The sequence below is a fragment of the Oncorhynchus clarkii genome, chromosome 5 (assembly GCF_045791955.1).
Source record: "Oncorhynchus clarkii lewisi isolate Uvic-CL-2024 chromosome 5, UVic_Ocla_1.0, whole genome shotgun sequence".
In the NCBI taxonomy this organism is placed as follows: domain Eukaryota; kingdom Metazoa; phylum Chordata; class Actinopteri; order Salmoniformes; family Salmonidae; genus Oncorhynchus; species Oncorhynchus clarkii.
Window position 1 is genome coordinate 46,075,645 of NC_092151.1, and position 19,549 is coordinate 46,095,193.

General features: G+C 43.9%; 1 protein-coding gene across 2 annotated transcripts in view; it reads right to left on the reverse strand.

Moving 5' to 3' along the window:
* Window positions 1-5,488: 5,488 nt before the first annotated feature.
* The window catches only part of LOC139408923 (inactive tyrosine-protein kinase PRAG1-like), a 34,024-nt gene continuing 19,963 nt past the window's right edge, over window positions 5,489-19,549 (reverse strand). Inside the window, exons 4-7 of one of the 2 annotated variants that reach the window (XM_071153382.1) lie at window positions 18,717-18,883; window positions 10,989-11,755; window positions 8,324-8,605; window positions 5,489-8,111 (exon numbers count right to left, since the gene is read on the reverse strand). In XM_071153382.1, coding sequence (XP_071009483.1) covers window positions 7,311-8,111; window positions 8,324-8,605; window positions 10,989-11,755; window positions 18,717-18,883 — 2,017 coding nt within the window. In that variant the 3' untranslated portion in view covers window positions 5,489-7,310. The remainder of the gene's footprint in view (window positions 8,112-8,323; window positions 8,606-10,988; window positions 11,756-18,716; window positions 18,884-19,549) is intronic. The other variant, XM_071153383.1, reaches the window with a different exon arrangement.

Consider the following 19,549-nt stretch of genomic DNA (forward strand, 5'->3'; position numbering starts at 1 on the left):
GCATGAGTGAAGGATGCTTTGTTGCGAAATAGGAAGCCAATTCTAGATTTAACTTTGGATTGGAGATGTTTGATATGGGTCTGGAAGGAGAGTTTACAGTCTAACCAGACACCTAAGTATTTGTAGTTGTCCACGTATTCTAAGTCAGAGCCGTCCAGAGTAGTGATGTTGGACAGGCGGGTAGGTGCAGGTAGCGATCGGTTGAAGAGCATGCATTTAGTTTTACTTGTATTTAAGAGCAATTGGAGGCCACGGAAGGAGAGTTGTATGGCATTGAAGCTTGCCTGGAGGGTTGTTAACACAGTGTCCAAAGAAGGGCCGGAAGTATACAGAATGGTGTCGTCTGCGTAGAGGTGGATCAGAGACTCACCAGCAGCAAGAGCGACCTCATTGATGTTTACAGAGAAGAGAGTCGGTCCAAGAATTGAACCCTGTGGCACCCCCATAGAGACTGCCAGAGGTCCGGACAACAGACCCTCCGATTTGACACACTGAACTCTATCAGAGAAGTAGTTGGTGAACCAGGCGAGGCAATCATTTGAGAAACCAAGGCTGTTGAGTCTGCCGATGAGGATGTGGTGATTGACAGAGTCGAAAGCCTTGGCCAGATCAATGAATACGGCTGCACAGTAATGTTTCTTATCGATGGCGGTTAAGATATCGTTTAGGACCTTGAGCGTGGCTGAGGTGCACCCATGACCAGCTATGAAACCAGATTGCATAGCAGAGAAGGTATGGTGAGATTCGAAATGGTCGGTAATCTGTTTGTCTACTTGGCTTTCGAAGACCTTAGAAAGGCATGGTAGGATAGATATAGGTCTGTAGCAGTTTGGGTCAAGAGTGTCCCCCCCTTTGAAGAGGGGGATGACCGCAGCTGCTTTCCAATCTTTGGGAATCTCAGAGGTTGAACAGGCTAGTGATAGGGGTGGCAACAATTTCGGCAGATAATTTTAGAAAGAAAGGGTCCAGATTGTCTAGCCCGGCTGATTTGTAGGGGTCCAGATTTTGCAGCTCTTTCAGAACATCAGCTGAATGGATTTGGGAGAAGGAGAAATGGGGAAGGCTTGGGCAGGTTGCTGTTGGGGGTGCAGTGCTGTTGACAGGGGTAGGAGTAGCCAGGTGGAAAGCATGGCCAGCCGTAGAAAAATGCGTATTGAAATTCTCAATTATGGTGGATTTATCAGTGGTGACAGTGTTTCCTATCTTCAGTGCAGTGGGCAGCTGGGAGGAGGTGTTCTTATTCTCCATGGACTTTACAGTGTCCCAGAACTTTTTTGAGTTAGTGTTGCAAGAAGCACATTTCTGCTTGAAAAAGCTAGCCTTGGCTGACATGACAGCCCACTTGCAGTTTTTCAGCGGCAGGGACAAGGAAAGATGAACGTAACAAAGTACAGACAAATCCTTGATGAAAACCTGCTCCAGAGCTCTCAGGACCTCCGACTGGGGCGACGGTTCACCTTCCAACAGGACAATTACCCTAAGCACACATCCAAGACAACACAGGAGTGGATTCGGGGCAAGTCTCTGAATGTTCTTGAGTGGCCCAGCCAGAGCCCGAACTTAAACCCGATCGAACATCTCTAGAGAGACCTGAAAATAGCTGTGCAGTGGTTTAAAACATTTATTTATTTTTACATTTATTTAATTTGATTTATTATTATTATTTTTTAAATCTCCCCCATCCAACCTGACAGCTTTTCAGTGTATCTGCAGAGAACAATGGGAGAAACTCCCCAAAATACTCCCAAAAGTCAGTTAAGAACAAATTCTAATTTACAATGACGGCCAAACCCTCCCCTAACCCAGACGGGCCAATTGTGCGCCGCCCCTATTGGACTCCCGATCACGGCCGGTTGTGATACAGCCCAGGATAGAACCAGGGTCTGTAGTGACGCCTCTAGCACTGCGATGCAGTGCCTTATACTGCTGCGTCATAACCCAAGAAGACTCGAGGCTGTAATCCCTGCCAAAAGGTGCTTCAACAAAGTACTGAGTAAAGGGTCTGAATACTTATGTAAATGTGATATTTCAGTTTTTTATTTGCTAAAATTTTTAAACCTGTTTTTGCTTTGTCATTGTGGGGTATTGTGTGTAGTTAGAATAGGCTATAACGTAACAATGTGGAAAAAGTGAAGGGGTCTGAATACTTTCCAAATGCACTGTACATACATTCTACTACTCAATGGGCATTAAAGGCAACATCACTGGGACACAGTGCTCTTTGCTCCCGCTTGACAAGCACTACTGTCTGGCAGTGGGAAATATCCAATATCGGGGTGAAAGTCACAATAAGCATACAACACATGAAGCAACAGTGCACCCATCAATGCTTTTAATGAAAAACAAACAAAAGTCAGTTTGAACACTGAACACTGAACACTTAATTGTGTAAAACTAACAGTGCGACTCGGACTCATCCTCTGGCTTAAAAACAGAAGTCCAAACTCTTGCAGTATGGTAATTCAATGTATGATAGTTGCCTGGTAATAAACGGAAGAAAAACAACACGGCTCAATCAAAACCGTCTAACATATAGGAGATCGCTTTCGACACACCCACTTCTTTCCACAGCTCTGCACTGTCCCCCTTTGCTGGCTGTAATTAAACTATGACCTACATGTAATGTGTCCTTAGGACCACTAGGCGTCATCCTTGCATTATAAACACCGGTAACAGGTTTGAAGTGTTCTAGCTACATTGTCATTCATGTCAGTTATGTTCAAGGAAGACGTTTGTTTTGTGTTTGAGCAATTGCATGGCTGGGTATCTGAAAGGTTTGGGGTGACAGGACAATTTCAACTTTGGATGGTTTCTCCATGAGTTCATATACTTAAAAATGTCAATTGTGAAAACATGAGTTTGATATGGTGCTGAATTTAAACGTGCAAGGCTGACTAATACAGAAAATAGTAGAAAGTATGAGACACAGGTCCTGTCTCCCCTACACCTTCTGCAGCTAGGTGAAGTCTAAACATGCATTTCAAATGACACCCTATTTCTTATATAGTGCACTTCTTTTGACCAGAGCCATATGAGCCCTGGTCAAAAGTAATGCACGGAATAGGGTGGCATTTCGGGTGTAGGCAGGCAGATGTGGTAAACAACTGTCTCTAGGTATTCCTTCGCTTATTGTCAAAACAGATTCAGTGGAGTGCAGATCTGGCTTGTACAGGCTTGTTGTTTACAGCTGTGGAACCACTCCAAAAATCCCTCTGTACAGCAGTGGAACATTATGATTTAAGGGTATGATGATTACCTGAACAGAGGAGGAATCGTGATAAATTAGCCTAAAATGAGCATCTATTCTAAACGTTCTAATTATTGCCCAATCTTCTTGTGTTTGACATGCATTGTGTTTCATACTCAGTAGGAACTTATACATATTCGTACATTCAGTCCTCATGAGATCTCATAGATTTGGAAATCAAAGTGAAGTGAATTGAATCGTGACAGGGGGTTGGTTAATGTTAATCTATAGAGACCCAAAACCTCCCAACAGCTTTTCATCCCACGTCCGACCTGAGCTCTCCCACTCCCCCAGGGTAAAAGTGGAGGACTGAAGGTTGCTGTGGTGTGTGTGTGTGTGTGTCTCTGTAGCAGTGGCAGATATGTTGGTTCAATTGAACCATAATGAAGGCATTTCATTTGCACGAAGAGTGCCTTGGTCCTTCCTGAAACAGTTTGTTACATCTAAAATTTTTACCACATTTTTAACCTCCACATTGTGTAATGTTGAATTACAGAGAGATTACAACCAGGAATGTTAAATTGTCGTTTCCTTGCAGAGACTTTCTGCTTGCAGTGGCGGTCAGTGCTGTTTAAGATGAGGGAGGACAATTTATTTTTTCATGAGCATGGCCTTATTTCTATAACAGCATATTGGTGGACTCTCATTCATATTCCATTCACCCAGTTCAATGTAACAGTGATCGGTTTAGGCTACCTCATGATAATCAGGTTTTCCCTATACCCATTATGAGGTTGCTGGAACCTAGCCTATGAATGAAAGTTTACAATGTAGTTGCACACAGGTCGAGAGACAATTTTGAGGTGACAGACAGTGACATTCAGTACTGCCTTGCACACTCTTGCCTGCATCTAGCTGATATAGGGTGTAATCATTAGTCCAACAGTTGCAAACAATAGTTTCTATTGGACAAATTCCAGTATAATTATCCCCGTTTTGTTCCGTTTGCTTACGCGTAATAAATCTTTTCAACAGAATTGGCAGAATGAATACAGCCCTGATCAGGCGTAAACACAGTTCACTTTCATAGCAGCCACATTGTATTCCTTCTCGCATCCATGCACTCTCATCCTCTCACTTCTTCCCTTTGCTTGTGGACTTCAATGCACAACACATCAGCTGTATGTGGCCAGGCGAAAAAAACCTTTCCAAACCAAACCGCTACACTCTGCCTACATCGTTGTCACCATGTTAGCTAAAGTAAAGTATAGCTAATATAAGTAACGCGTTAGTAAACCCGCTACAATCATGCAGTAACGTTAGTGTGCAGTCAGTAAGCAGTTACACCGGTGGGCCCCCGGTGGCAATAAATGAGTAATGCCAAAAGCTTACCATAAATGAATTGGAAAAGTTCCAGCGTTGTTTTGGAAAGTCATAGCCAGCTAGCTAACATAGCATCCCTCTTTCTGAGCAGGGTGTTTCAGTAGGCTAAACTAGGTAGTTGCATTTGCTTGTTAGGTAAGTGAAACTGAAAAAAAAGGAAATCTCTCTCTTGCTTCTCCTTCGTTTTGGAAAAAATACATTTGTTCAAAACTGTTCAACTATTGTCTTTCTCTCTCTTTGAGTCAACTACTCACCATTTTCTACACTGCAGTGCTAGCTAACTGTAGGTAATGCTTTCAGTACTAGATTCATTATTTGATCCTTTGATTGGGTGGACATGTCACTTCATACTGCAAGAACTCTGATAGGCTGGAGGACGTCCTCCGGAAGTTACAATTACTGTGTAAGTCTATGGAAGGGAGTGAGAACCATGAGCCTCCTAGGTTTTGTATTGATGTCAATGTACCCAGAGGAGGACGGAAGCAAGCTGTCCTCCAGCTACACCATGGTCGCTACCCTACAGAGTGCTCTTAAGGCTACTGTAGACCTTTTTGGCAGAATTGTGTTTTAATCAGTCATTTGGTGGCGTGTTTATATTTAGTATAGTTTTATTTAAAAAGGATAACTTTCTAAAGATTTTACAATTGACATTTTTATGACATTCACTGAGGAGGATGGTCCTCCCCTTCCTCCTCTGAGGAGCCTCCACTGACTGCTTGGTACCACATTTATACAATTTTGTACAAATGGGCTTTCACATTTTCCTTCCAGCTCCCTGACTCAGGCATTTCAAGCCTTTTTTTTCTCCATTTCATTAGCAGCTAAGGTCTTACAAAGTACCAGGCCATAATCAGCAGCACACTTATATCCATTCACAGGTTCCACCCATTGATTCAAAACAGAAAGACTGAGACGGAGTATGGTGTGAATGTGTGAAAACATTTACAATTTATTAATAGATGCAGGTGAGGCTCACAAATTATGTTAATAACATCATCAGAGAAGTGTAAATGTTCTAGTCCCATAATGATAACCGCAGTGGAATAGAACAGTATTTGGACTGTTTCCTTTGCAGCCTCAGGCCATATTTCTCATTGGAGAAAAAGCTAAGAAGTTAAAGTGTGTGTGGAAGCAGTCTGCTGCAGTGCACTGGCAAAGGAGAGGAGACACAGCAAGCACAACAGCAGAAGCATTAAAACATCAACCTCTAAAACAAACAAAGTAATAAAAAGGGAAAAACAATCACAGGTAGCTTCTCAAAATGGCACCCTATTCTCTAAATAGTGCACTACTTTGGACCAAAACCCTATATTGGCCCTAGTCAAAAGTAGTGCACCATGTAGGTAATATAGTGTTATTTTGGACGTAACCAAAAAAACAAAAAGGTATTCCAGTGACTAATACAGGTTAAACAATTGGATATCATAAATACTTTCACTATGGATCTTATCCATTGCAATTATTAAGACCTGCTTGAGTGGGGCACAACAGTTGATCTACAATCTCTGTATGTACAAGTTATATCTGTCTCCAGACTAGTCTGTGAAATTCCAGTTTCACATATCGAAGAGGGTGTATAGGGGTTACGATTTACAATGAAGTTCTCAGTCACCATAACACATGGAGAACTAAAGGCACTGTAACAATTTTATAATATCGAAAACAACAATTGTAGATGATATTAAGGTAAGTATTGGCGTAAGTGGGGCCATAGCAGTGGTGGTTCTGGCCATCTTAACTAATGCAATACACACCGTATTAAGTGGCATTAGGCAGTACACATTTTGAATTGGTTCAGGTCAGGCTAGTTCCATTCAGTCAAAACAGCTTTGCCTTTAAAATGGCTGCCTCTCTAAAGACCAATACCCTTACTCCCCATATGGATTGACAAGGTGAGATGCAACATCATACCTTTACACTGAATAGTAAGCATCATTCTAGAACCTGTCGACTCCGTGTCAACACTTTTACTATATGTGCCATTGTAATATAGGCAAATGTAAATACTTGTGTGTGACCCTCTATTTACATTTTGTAATAAGCAAATAAAAGTTAAATAGCTGCACAGGCACAATCAAACATTTATGTCAAGACTTGCTGGAGTGGACAGGGATAAAATACCATCGAGAGCTCTTACTATTTCAAAGGGCAATGGGTATCAAGAAGTCCTATTAATTAAGGACAACACAAGACCGTAACAGTTAGAATGTCTTGGCTCGACTGTTGTTCATTAGTACTTTGCATTATAGTAAGTGTAAATCTTTGTCTGATTTGCTCCATTCTGTGCAAGTCTCTTCTCACAGGGGCTGTGTTTGGGGTGGAGAGTGAAAAATGCTCAGTCTGGCCAGAGAGACCATTCCATGTTAGGCTGTTCTGTCCATCCCTGGCCTGGCTGTGCTTTTGGACAATCTCCAGTGGTCTGCCTTAATCCATACAGTAAACAAAACAGCAGTCTGTAAACTAGAACACATACAGTAGAAGCTGAATGGTCAGTCAGTGATGCCTTGCTTTCATGCATATCGTTGTAAAGGAGGCAGGCAGGCAGCAGGTTCACATTGTATTTTCGTATATCCTCCGTGACAGATACAGGGAAACCCAAGGCATTGGTTCATTGTCTCTACACATTGTCCACAAACTCGCCCCAATCCTAAAACTATCCAATCTTTTCAGATCTCATGGAGTGCCTAGGGAGCTAGGGGTTGATTTGGGATTCAGACAGTTTGTCCAGTCAGTGTTTCAGTCATTTGAGTGAGTAGAGCAGTTCAGCAGTATGACACAGGGACAGAGGGTGAGCGGCGCTGAAGTACTGACAACACAGCCAGTCCTCCAACTCTGCGTTCCTCTCCGGCTCCAGAGACCTCTCAGCAAACTTCATCATCAGCAGGGCTCTCTTCACGTCCAGCCAGTTGAGGAGGCCCTCGTGGCATGGCCCTTCTCCGGGGCCCAGCCTGTCTCGGTTCCCCCACCGCTGCTGCTCCATCAGGTCCCTCCGGGGGCCCCACAGTAGGCTCTGCAGCACCCGCTTGGCCTCCTGGATGTGGATGCGTTTCATTGGGTCTGGCTGGAGGAGCAGCCGGGTTAGTCTCTGGAGCCCAGTGGAGTAGAGGGAGACTGGAGGAATGGGGGGCAGGTCCTCACAGTTGTAGTCCTGTTCTTTCAGTTTTGGGCTCACCTCGAATGGGTTGGGCTGGTGGAGCAGCTCGTAGATCAGGATTCCCGTTTGGAACTCGTCGAATTTCCGGTACTGGGCGGCCGACACGATTTCCGGGGCCAGGCGGGCGTGGTCGCGTTTAATGCGGGGATCATTGGCAGCGGAATCCTCAGTGTTTCGCTGCTTGGCCTTGGCGAAGCTGGCGATGACCAGGCGGGGGAGGTGCTTCTGGTCGTAGGGGGCATTGGGGTTGGCCTGCAGGGGGCGACGGTGAGGGATCAGGAGAAGGTTCTCCAGACAGAGGTCGCGGTGTGTGACCCCGTGCTCCTTTAGGTGCTCCAGACCGTTGCACAGCTGCAGCAGGAGGAAGCAGACCCGCCGTTCGTACACCTAGAAAACAATACATTTCAATAGTAGAGCGCTATTCATCAGAAATCACCAAGCTCTGTACATCAAAACAAGATTTTTTTTAAAGGCTGAAAGCTTAAAGCAAAAAGGAAGAAAGCTATGAGTGTCCCAAAATGGCACCATATTCCCTACATAGTGCACTACTTTTGACCAGGGGCCTAGGGTGCCATTTGAGACGCAGACAGACAACTGACCTCTGGCTGAGCCTGGTGGAAGGACGCCCACTCCTTCACGAAGTCTGCCGTACTCTGCTGTGGCACCTCCTGGGTGATAACCACCACGCGTTCCTTGTCCCCCTGCGTGGGGTTGGGCCCGAGGGGCAGTGAAGCCTCGTCAGGGGGGAGCATGCTCTGGGGGACGCAGGCGATGAAGTGACCACAGTCCTGCTGGAGGTTGAAGTGGGGCGGGAGGGTTTGCTGGACAGACAAGCCGTAGAGGTGACCCTGCTTGGCTTCAGAGGTCTGGCTCTTACAGATCTGGAGGGAGAGAGGGAAACATACTGGTTATAGTTAGGTAGAGAATGGAGGAGGGGAGAGTCAACGCCATGATGTGGAGAGAATTAGGAAAATGTCTGCCTGGCACTTTCAGAGAACAGAGTGGAGGAGGAAGAGACTGCTTAGACCACAATGTGCATAGTGGGGAAAATACTTGAATTACATTGATAGACAAGAGTCAAAGCCCTGATGTGGACAGAATGTGGAAATACTTCAGTTATAATTGAAGAAGTTTTATAAATTAAAACTTATAGTTTTATATACTATCTCTGCATCCAGAATCAAATCTCGCCTGTGTGCTTGCACGCTACTTGAGACTTTGCAAGAGTCTTTCCCCTTATTGTACTACTTCAAGTAGAGACATTAACACATTCTCTACTTGCACTTGGTGAGATTTAGTATTCTCACTCGCTGTCACCAAGCTTTAAATCCTGCATTCATTCTGATCTTGTTTTCAAGCAAACACTGGTACACTTATGGCAGCTATGATGAATGAGTTTCATCATGTACCATACGTGCAAAGCCAAACACTGTGTGTTGCATCCCAAATTGCACCTTATTCCCTATATAGTGCACTACTTTTGACCAGAGTCCTATAGACCCTAGTCAAAAGTAGTGCACTATATTGGGAATAGGGTAAGCTCTGATATGACATAGGGTACTTCCCAAATTGCACCCAATTCCCATATATAGTTCAATACTTTTGACCAGGGCCCATAGGGAAATGTAGTAGACTATATAAGGAATAGGGTGTTATTTGGGACAGTCTGATGATTAATATGAAGGCTGGATTATTTCATACACTGTGTGTGTTCATGTGTGTGTGTGTGTGAGAGAGAGAGGGGATCTTTGATGTGTGTGTGTGTGTGTGTGTGTGTACAGGCCTTGACAACAGGCGTGTGTATAACTGTAAATCCTGGCTGGCATGAAAAGATTAATGGACACAGAGACATTAGGAAAGACTATGCAGAGCCTCGGCAGCAAACCTCCCTTAACACACAGGGCCCTGCTCTGGATTTACATGTTGCTAATGACTTTGGGACAGAGGTCAGTCAGAATGAATGCAGAGCAGCACACCCTCCTCCCTCCACGGCAGGCTACAGTACATTCCCTGGAGGAACACTAGAATGGTGGGACCTTCCTTCTCTTTCCTCAGAGAACAAACCAAATCTGTCCCAAATGGCACCCTATCTCCTATATGGTCAAAAGTAGTGCACTATGTAGGGAATAACATGCCATTTGGTACATACACAAAGTGAAGGGGCTGTGGCTTCCTCTGGTTCTCTAAACAGTCAAAAAGCTTGTTAAGGGGTCGGCTTACTTCATTGGACAGGTTTTATTGTTTAGCGAGCTAGTCTTTAACAAGGTAGGAAGATGACCTTGATTGATGAGTAGAACTTACACAGTCCAATCACAGGGGAGTCTGAACGTACACAATCCAATCAGAGAAGAGTTTGAGGGCCTCCCGAGTGGCGCAGTGGTGTGTGTGCTGTGCTGTACTGCAGCGCCAGCAGTGCCACCAGAGACTCTGGGTTCGCGCCTAGGCTCTGTCGTAACCGGCCGCGACCGGGAGGCCCGTGGGGCGACGCACAATTGGCCTAGTGTCGTCCGGGTTAGGGAGGGTTTGGCCGGTAGGGAAATCCTTGTCTCATCGCGCACCAGCGACTCCTGTGGCGCAGTGCGCGCTACCAAGGTTGCCAAGTGCACGGTGTTTCCTCCGACACATTGGTGCGACTGGCTTCCGGGTTGGATGGCGCTGTGTTAAGAAGCAGTGCTGCTTGGTTGGGTTGTGTATCGGAGGATGCATGACTTTCAACCTTCGTCTCTCCCGAGCCCGTACGGGAGTTGTAGCGATCAGACAAGATAGTAGCTACTAAAAACAATTGTATACCACGGAATTGGGGAGAAAAAGGGGTAAAATACAAATTTAAAAAAAAGAGAGGAGTTTGAATTTAAACTACAGATTACAAAGAACCTCTTCTCACGGTAATTATGTCTCTCACCCACACACACACATCCTCGCCACATGCTTGTTTATAATTCCACACGTTTCCCCCCCTCTAAATGTATTCTCAGCCTTGTTGTTTTGTCTTTCAGACTTATTATAAACATTAAACACCAGAGTCCTTGATAGCAAAACATTTTGATTATCAAGCACCGCCTTGGCCCCCAAAACAATCCCACTTTGAAACTCAAGAACACAGACAGACATATCTCCCTAGGGAAAGCGTTCTTCTGACCTAAAAGGGGCCTAAATAAAGGTTAACTAAGAAAGTTTGTATTCAGTTACCTTGACTGTGTGTGTGTAGTGTAAAACTTGAGAACACAGAGAGCTATGGAGATGAAAGGTATCTAAGGTTGTCACCTTGACAGCGTAGGAGTTAGATGGGTCGGAGGCGCAGGCAGCAGAGTAGTACACAGCATCGCCTGCATTACAGCTGGCTTTGTTACAGGTCAGTTTGAACAGGGACCAGTTGCTCTCATCGAAGCGCAGCGTGTTCTTCTGACTGCGGGTGAAGTGGTGCTCACATTTCAGAGCCAGGCGCCGCAACGACTCAGCGTACAGGCCTCCCAGCTTAGAGTAGATGCCCTCTCTACTGTCTATGTTACTGAGCAGGGTCTGCAGCTGCAGGCTAGAGCCGTGGCTGGGCCCGGAGGCTGAGAGGTGAGGGCCGCTGAGCTGGGGGGAGGAGGAGGAGGTGATGCTGCCCCGGCTGTGTCCTCCGAGTCGACCACGTACTTTCAGGGGTTCGTCCAGGGTCCGGGTGTGCAGGGGGCGACCCGGAGGGCCATGACAGCGCTCTAGGGATTCGGAGGAGTAGAGGGGACGGGGGTCGACAGGGGAGGACGGGAGGCTGGACAGGGATGGTACATCTGGACGAGATGCGTTGCTCTCGGAACCACCGGTGAAGGGGAGGCGGGGGAAGGCCCAGAACAGGGGTTTCCCGGCTGCGCTGTCAGGGGCGGAGACAGTGCGGTTCACCATCTTCTTCTCGGGGAGAGGCGGTGGCTGCAGCTGGTTGGAAAGGTTGTTGCTAGGGAACGGGTCAGGGTGAGGAGACACTGGAGAGGAGTCCATGGGGCTTCTGGGAAATGGGGAGGCGCACGACAGACGAGGGGCATCATGGGAACCTGTGGAGAGCGAGAGAGAAGTCATCAGTATTCATGTTGATATTGGATATCACACAGAGACGGGCTACAGGCACAAGATAAAATATTACATTTGAAGCACATCTCCATTTTTGTATATACTGAATTTACTTAAACACTGGAGAACTACTAGTACCAGCAGCATCAACACTTCTCTGATCAAACAGTTGCCGAATCCATATACATATAATAAAAAACATTTGATCAAAACATCTCACACTAGAAAAAAACTCTGAGCTGACTTCTCTGAAGTGTGTGTGTGTGTGTGTCTTCTTAAAGAAGAAGTTACAGGTCTGTGACAGCCAGAAATCTTGTTTGTTTGTAGGTGACCAAATACTTATTTTCCACCATAATTTGCAAATAAATTCATAAAAAATCCTACAATGTGATTTTCTGGATTTTTTTTCCCATTTTGTCTGTCATAGTTGAAGTGTACCTATGATGAAAATTACAGGCCCCTCTCATCTTTTTAAGTGGGAGAACTTGCACAATTGGTGGCTGACTAAATACTTTTTTGCCCCACTGTGTATATATATATATATATACAGGTGTTCATTTCCAATCAATTGAATTTACCAAAGGTGGACTCCAATGAAGTTGTAGAAACATCAAAGATGATCAACGGAAGCAGGATGCACTTGAGCTCAATTCTGAGTCTCATCTGCTTGCTTTTTTCTGTAAAAGATTATGGAGTATTGTGTGCAGATTGAGTTTTATTTTTTTATTAAATCCATTTTAGAATAAGACTAACGTAACAATGTGGAAAAGGTAAAGTGGTCTGAATACTTTCTGAATACACTGACTGTTTAAAGCAAAACTATCCAAACTATTGCTGATGGTGAACCTGAACAATCAAAATAAAATCGAACGCAAGCCTCGATCCGCAGGTAGGCTATAGCCAGATCAGAGTTGTGTCTCTAGTAGCTTAATTCTATTCTGGTAAAACACCATTTTCAACAGCGCATTTGATAACAATAAGTATGAAAATGATATTGGTTGTCAATCAACTAATAAAGCCTAATATTGTGCAAGCCATTTTACAAGCATTTGAATGCTGAAGGTGCCCCGCAGCTACAAGATCAGAAATAGACCTCTCTTCGGGCAGTGCGCGAAGTTGGGCACAGTGTGCACTTTCACTAGGCTACTGATATTCCCTGGGGTTGTTCGGCACGCAAAGGGACTATCAACGCATTTAAAAGAGCGATATTTTCAGAAGGTAGAAAGAAAGTTATTTGAGAAAAAAACTAAACAACAAACCAACGATTCGTAACCTTTGAATTGATTTTCTGACAGATGCATGCTAGATCTGGATTGGGGTCCCGATCTTAAACATTTGAACTAGGAACCAATGCGTATTAGTGAATCGTTACATGCCCAGTATGAGCAATAGGGAGGGAGAGTGAGGAGAGCGACTAACTGCCGCTAGTAGTTACTGTTGAACTAGGAGCCTACCGCCTCAGGCGCCTGTATTGATTCTTATAATTGGAGGTTTGTGTCCTTGTGCCTCCCTCACCCAGAATGCTATACATATATAGTACATTACCAATACAGCACATTACCCCTCACCCACAAACCTACAGTACATTAACCCTAACCCATAAACCTATAGTACGTTTTCCATAAACATACCGCACATTATCCATATGTAACAGATTGCATTCTGTTCTGCCCCGAGTGGGGATTAAACTAGCGATCTTCTGCCCAGCAACTCAAAGCCAACCATTTTAGCCAACAGAGCAAGCTACATTATCCCTCACCCATAGACCTAGAGTAAATTACCCGTCACCCATAAACCTACATTAAAGTACATTATCCACAACAGCATCTGCCTGGGTGACTTTGGCTAGCTGTATCCATCCTATCACTGTGTCTAAGTGTCCCTCCCTTATAACGTCTAACATCTTAGTCACATTTCATCTATTCAAAGTTCCCTGAGAGGGTGTAGTGAGGGAGTTCAATATGATGGTCAACATGTCTGCTGTGCTATACCATTAGGAAATGGTGAATTAAAGAGTACAATATAAAGAATGTGAAACGCCACAGTCTAACCCAGAGAGATGGGTAAGTGTGTGCTTGTTGACAGTAAGGCTGCTTCTCAAATGGCACCCTATTCCCTACAAAGTGCACTACTTTTGACCAGACCTTTGGGCTCTGGTCAAAAGTAGTGAACACTGTAGGAAATAGAGTCATAGAGTCACATTTTTAACAGCGACTAAATGAGTGAGTTTCCAGAGCGGAAATCTAAAGGAAAGATGGCATGTCTGCATGGAGCAGCAAAAGCCCGTATTTTCCTCCTTATCAAAGTCCCATAATTATCTCTTCAAACACTTCCCAGGAAGTGAGGCAATTACATACTGTCTGGGAGTGTCCCAAATGGCACCATATTCCTTTTGAGTGCATTACTTTTGACAGGAGACCTGTGGTCATAAGTAGTGCACTACATAGAGAACAAGGTGCCATTTGGGTTGCATCCCCTGGGCTTATATGGAGAGACGAAGACAGTGACGCCAGACAAGAGTGATGGTGCGTCAGACCTCAGCCAGCAGTGTGCAGGGTTAGACACACGCACACACTCACTTGCACTCAAACACACGCGAACACTGATTCAATCGGTCTATCTGGGAAAAGTATATTTCAAAACAAAGGCTGGTCACACAGACAGAGAGACAGAGAAATGAACGCTGGACTTCTGCTACTATAACCTCATATCTGCCGTAGCCTTTTCCTCTTCTGATTGTTCTCTCAATCTCAACCTAGTTAGACGGCTTCCTTCTAGTAGAGCCATGTGACTACCACAAATGGTGACTACCACCTAATGTGACTACCACCTAATCAGGTAACATGGTATAAAGGGCAAGATTTCCCCCAGGACCAACTCTGGGGCACAATACATTATTGCAAGAGGCTGCAATTTTCTCCTTCCTTTGACACTCCGTTAATACAAACAAACAAAAAACTAGACTACGGTACCTCCTCCAATAAGATGCACTAGACTCTGTTCATTCACTCTCTACAGATGCAGGATCTTAAATGCAGGAAATGAAACATTTGTAGTGTAGTTGAGATTTCCACTTTGAAATTTCAGACTTGATTTTCCCTTACGAAAAATGTATCAACCCCTACAAAAACGTCCATTTAATTATAATCCGCATAATAATTCACATTTCCTTTTGTGGCAGGATTAATTTCCTGCTGTAGCAAACTGTAGATCCTACGTCTGCACATGCAGAGGATGCTGACCAATCACAAGCGAACTCTCTCACTCTCTGCATGGCTTGTGCATACTGGCCAATCACAAGCGTCCCTGTTTAAAGTGTGCAGTTAGACTCTGGTGAGGAAAGAAAGGGCTTTACCTGTGTGTGTGTGTGTGTGTGTGTGTGTGTGTGTGTGTGTGTGTGTGTGTGTGTGTGTGTGTGTGTGTGTGTGCCAAAGAAGGGCGCACCTTCAGTGGTATGGCAGTATTTTGGCTACAGGCAAACCGATGTCAACCAAATTGAAGTGTTGTGTAAAAAGTGGCTCAGAGTTGTGGCAACAACAAGAGACAACACGACAAATGTATTAAATCACTTGAAGAATAACCATCCCCTACTTTACGATGATTGCATGGTGGGAAAAAAACATCTGACAGTAGGAAAGCCCCTCAGCCACAACCAGCCGCCGAAACAGGCATTGATTACAGACATAGAAATCACAGAGGCTATCCCCTATCACATAGCTTAAAGAAATGTTCCTATTTACACAGTCAGCAAAGATGGCTTCAAGAAGATGATGAACAAGCCGGACAGGAGATACAAGATTTCCATCTCGCACATATTTCTCCTAAGTCGCCATTCCCAACACCGTATAACAAAATGAAGGGAGAAGTTGAAACGTTGAATGTCGCGTTGAATGACTGGACCAAACTCCAATGTTTTGGACAGAGGCTGCACCTTGCAATCGGAGACCTATGTGTTACATGTTTTTGTTAAGGCACTTTTGTCTTATCATTTCAATTATAATAATGAGTCTTCTTATACATAATTATACAATCATAAGCTTCCTATTCCATCTGTAGCCTATGGGTACCTGAATAAATAATTCACTTACGTTAATTAAGAACTCATAATGGTAAAATAGAAATAAGGAACTCATTATGTTATTCATTAATTAATGAAAATTATTTAGATAATAAAAATGTGTTTTAATACAGTTGAAGTCGGAAGTTTACATACACCTCAGCCAAATTCATTTAAACTCAGTTTTTCACAATTTAATCCTAGTAAAAATTCCCTGTTTTAGTTCAGTTAGGATCACCACTTTATTTTTAGAATGTGAAATGTCAGAATAATAGTAGAGAGAATGATTTATTTGAGCTTTTATTTCTTTCATCACATTCCCAGTGGGTCAGAAGTTTACATACACTAAATTAGTATTTGGTAGCATTGCCTTTAAATAGTTTAACTTGGGTCAAATGTTTTGGGTAGCCTTCCACAAGCTTCCCACAATAAGTTGGGTGAATTTGTCCCATTCCTCCTGACAGAGCTGGTGTAACTGAGTCAGGTTTGTAGGGCTCGCACACGCTTTTTCAGTTCTGCCCACACATTTTCTATGGGATTGAGGTCAGGGCTTTGTGATGGCCACTCCAATACCTTGACTTTGTTGTCCTTTTTTATTAAAAAAAAATGTATTTTACCTTTATTTAACTAGGCAAGTCAGTTAAGAACAAATTCCTATTTTCAATGACGGCCTAGGAACGGTGGGTTAACTGCCTGTTCAGGGGCAGAACGACAGATTTGTACCTTGTCAGCTCGGGGGTAACCTTCCGGTTACTAGTCCAACACTCTAACCACTAGGCTACCTTACACGGAACCCAAACCGGCTGCGCACGTGCGCCATCGTGCGCTATCGTTCATACATTTACTTTGTCCCCCTACACCAAACGCGATCACGACATGCAGGTTAAAATATCAAAACAAACTATGATCCAATGACATTAATTTGGGGACAGGTCGAAGAGCATTAAACATGTATGGCAATTTAGCTAGTTAGCTAATTTGTCCTATTTAGCTAGCTTGATGTTATTAGCTCATTTGTCCTGTGATATAAACATTGAGTTGTTATTTTACCTGAAATGCACAAGGTCCTTTACTCCGACAATTTATCCACACATAAAACGGTCACCCGACTCATTTCTAGTCATCTCTCCTCCCAAGCTTTTTCATCTTTGAACTTATATGGTGATTGGCATCTACACTTTCATAGTATTACCACGACAACCGGCAAAACAGTTAGTCTTTCAATCACCCACGTGGGTATAACCAAAGACGAGATGGCACATGGGTACCTGCTTCTATAAACCAATGAGGAGATGGGAGAGGCAGGACTTGCAGCGCGATCTGTGTCAGAAATAGGAATGACCTCTGTTTTAGCCCTTGGCAACGCAGACTCTCGTAGGCGCGCGTGAGCGAGCAGTGTGGGTGCAATAATTGAATAACATATATTCCTACATTTATTTTGCAAAGCTTGCGCACGCGAAGCGAGCGGTGTTGTCAGGGTATTAGGACATTTTGACACAACTTTGGAAGTATGCTTGGGGTCATTGTCCATTTGGAAGACACATTTACAACCAAGCTTTAACTTCCTGACTGATGTCTTGAGATGTTGCTTCAATATATCCACATAATTTTCCTTCCACATGATGCCATCTGTTTTGTGAAGTTCACCAGTCCCTCCTGCAGCAAAGCACCCCCACAACATGATGCTGCCACCCCGGTGCTTCACGGTTGGGATGGTGTTCTTTGGCTTGCAAGCCTCCCCCTTTTTCCTCCAAACATAATGCTGGTCATTATGGCCAAATAGTTCTATTTTTGTTTCATCAGACCAGAGGACAATTCTCCAAAAAGTACGATCTTTGACCCCATGTGCCGTAGTCTGGCTTTTTTATGGCGGTTTTGGAGCAGTGGCTTCTTCCTTGACGAGCGGCCTTTCAGGTTATGTCTATAGAGGACTCGTTTTACTGTGGATATAGATACTTTTGCACCGGTTTCCTCCAGCATCTTCACAAGGTCCTTTGTTGTTGTTCTGGGATTGATTTGCGCTTTCGCACCAAAGTACGTTCATCTCTAGGAGACAGAACGCGTCTCCTTCCTGAGCGGTATGACGGCTGCATTTTCCCATGGTGTTTATACTTGCGTACTATTGTTTGTACAGATGAATGTGGTACCTTCAGGTGTTTGGAAATTTCTCCCAAGGATGAATCAGACTTGTGGAGGTCTACAATTTTTCTTCTGAGGTCTTTGCTGATTTATTTTGATTTTCCCATGATGTCAAGCAAAGAGGCATTGAGTTTGAAGGTAGGCCTTGAAATACATCCACAGGTACACCTCCAATTGACTCAAATGATGTCAATTAGCCTATCAGAAGCTTCTAAAGCCATGACATCATTTTCTGGAATTTTCCAAGCTGTTTAAAGGCACAGTCAACTTAGTGTATGTAAACTTCTGACCCACTGGAATTGTGATACAGTGAATTATAAGTTAAATAATCTGTCTGTAAACAATTGTTGGAAAAATTAATTGTGTCATGCACAAAGTAGATGTCCTAACTGCCTTGCCAAAACTATAGTTTGTTAACAAGAAATTTGTGGAGTGGTTGAAAAATGAGTTTTAATGACTCCAACCTAAGTGTATGTAAACTTCCGACATCAACTGTATATAGGTGTAATAATTATATCTATTATCATATGTAGCCTATAACAATGTTGGAAAATATTTGTTTCATTTGGTTTTATATTTAGTTACCACAGTATGTATGTTTGAAAATCGCAACTCATAATCGCAATTGCAATATCTGGCCCCCCCAAAAAATCACACAGCCTTGTGTGTAGCGCTCACTTAATTATTTTTGTTCTGCTCTTGTATCTCTTGTCTCTAGTTTTTGTGTCCCGGCGGGTGGCTGTACTCACCAGAATCAGAGAGGGCTCTGTTGGAACCTCCAGGCAGGCTGTCAATCGAGGCTGAAGGCAGGCTGCTGCTCCCCAGGCCACAGAGACTGTAGGACAGGCTCTCTACGGAGCCCTGCTGGCTACTCCGGTCCAGCTCCACACTGCTCTGACTCATCTTACCAGACACCCTGCAGAGAGAGGAACATAGAGACTGACTGACTGTGTGTGTATGTGTGGGGGGGATTGTTTAGTGCCTTATCTCCATAACCAGGAAGTTAAATGAATAATAACACAACAGCTTCCCACCATTAAAAACAAATGAACACTCACTGTTATCATGTCTGATGCTTGCACTGCTTAAAAACAACTAACAAAATGTCTCTATTGCACCTCTCTACAATTACAGACAGTGTTCTCTATTCTTCCAACCAGTTAAAAAGAACACAGAATCTTAGTACTCCTGTCTAATTTCAGGAAACTGGTCGAGCGTGTGTTGTTTGTGTGCGTTGTGTTGTGTGCTGCTTCCCTGTCAGTTTTGCTTCAGGGAATGAGACGGTTGTTTACGATCTACTTTTGTTTCTCTTTCATCTTATCTAGATATCGCAACCTGTCTGGATGTAAATAAGACAGTATGGCCACTCCATTAGGTAACTTGCCTCAACTCTTCACAAGAACACAGAAAATATCAGTTAGATTATTCTCACTTTCCTGGCTGACTGAGTGTTTGTTGTTGCTGTGTCTCTTTAGATAAAGAATTGTCTAGCACACAATACTTAGAACCAAAATAATGCCAATTCATGAAAGAGAGACAGTACAGACTGTGGTTTGCCGAATTGACCGTTCAACAATGCTGT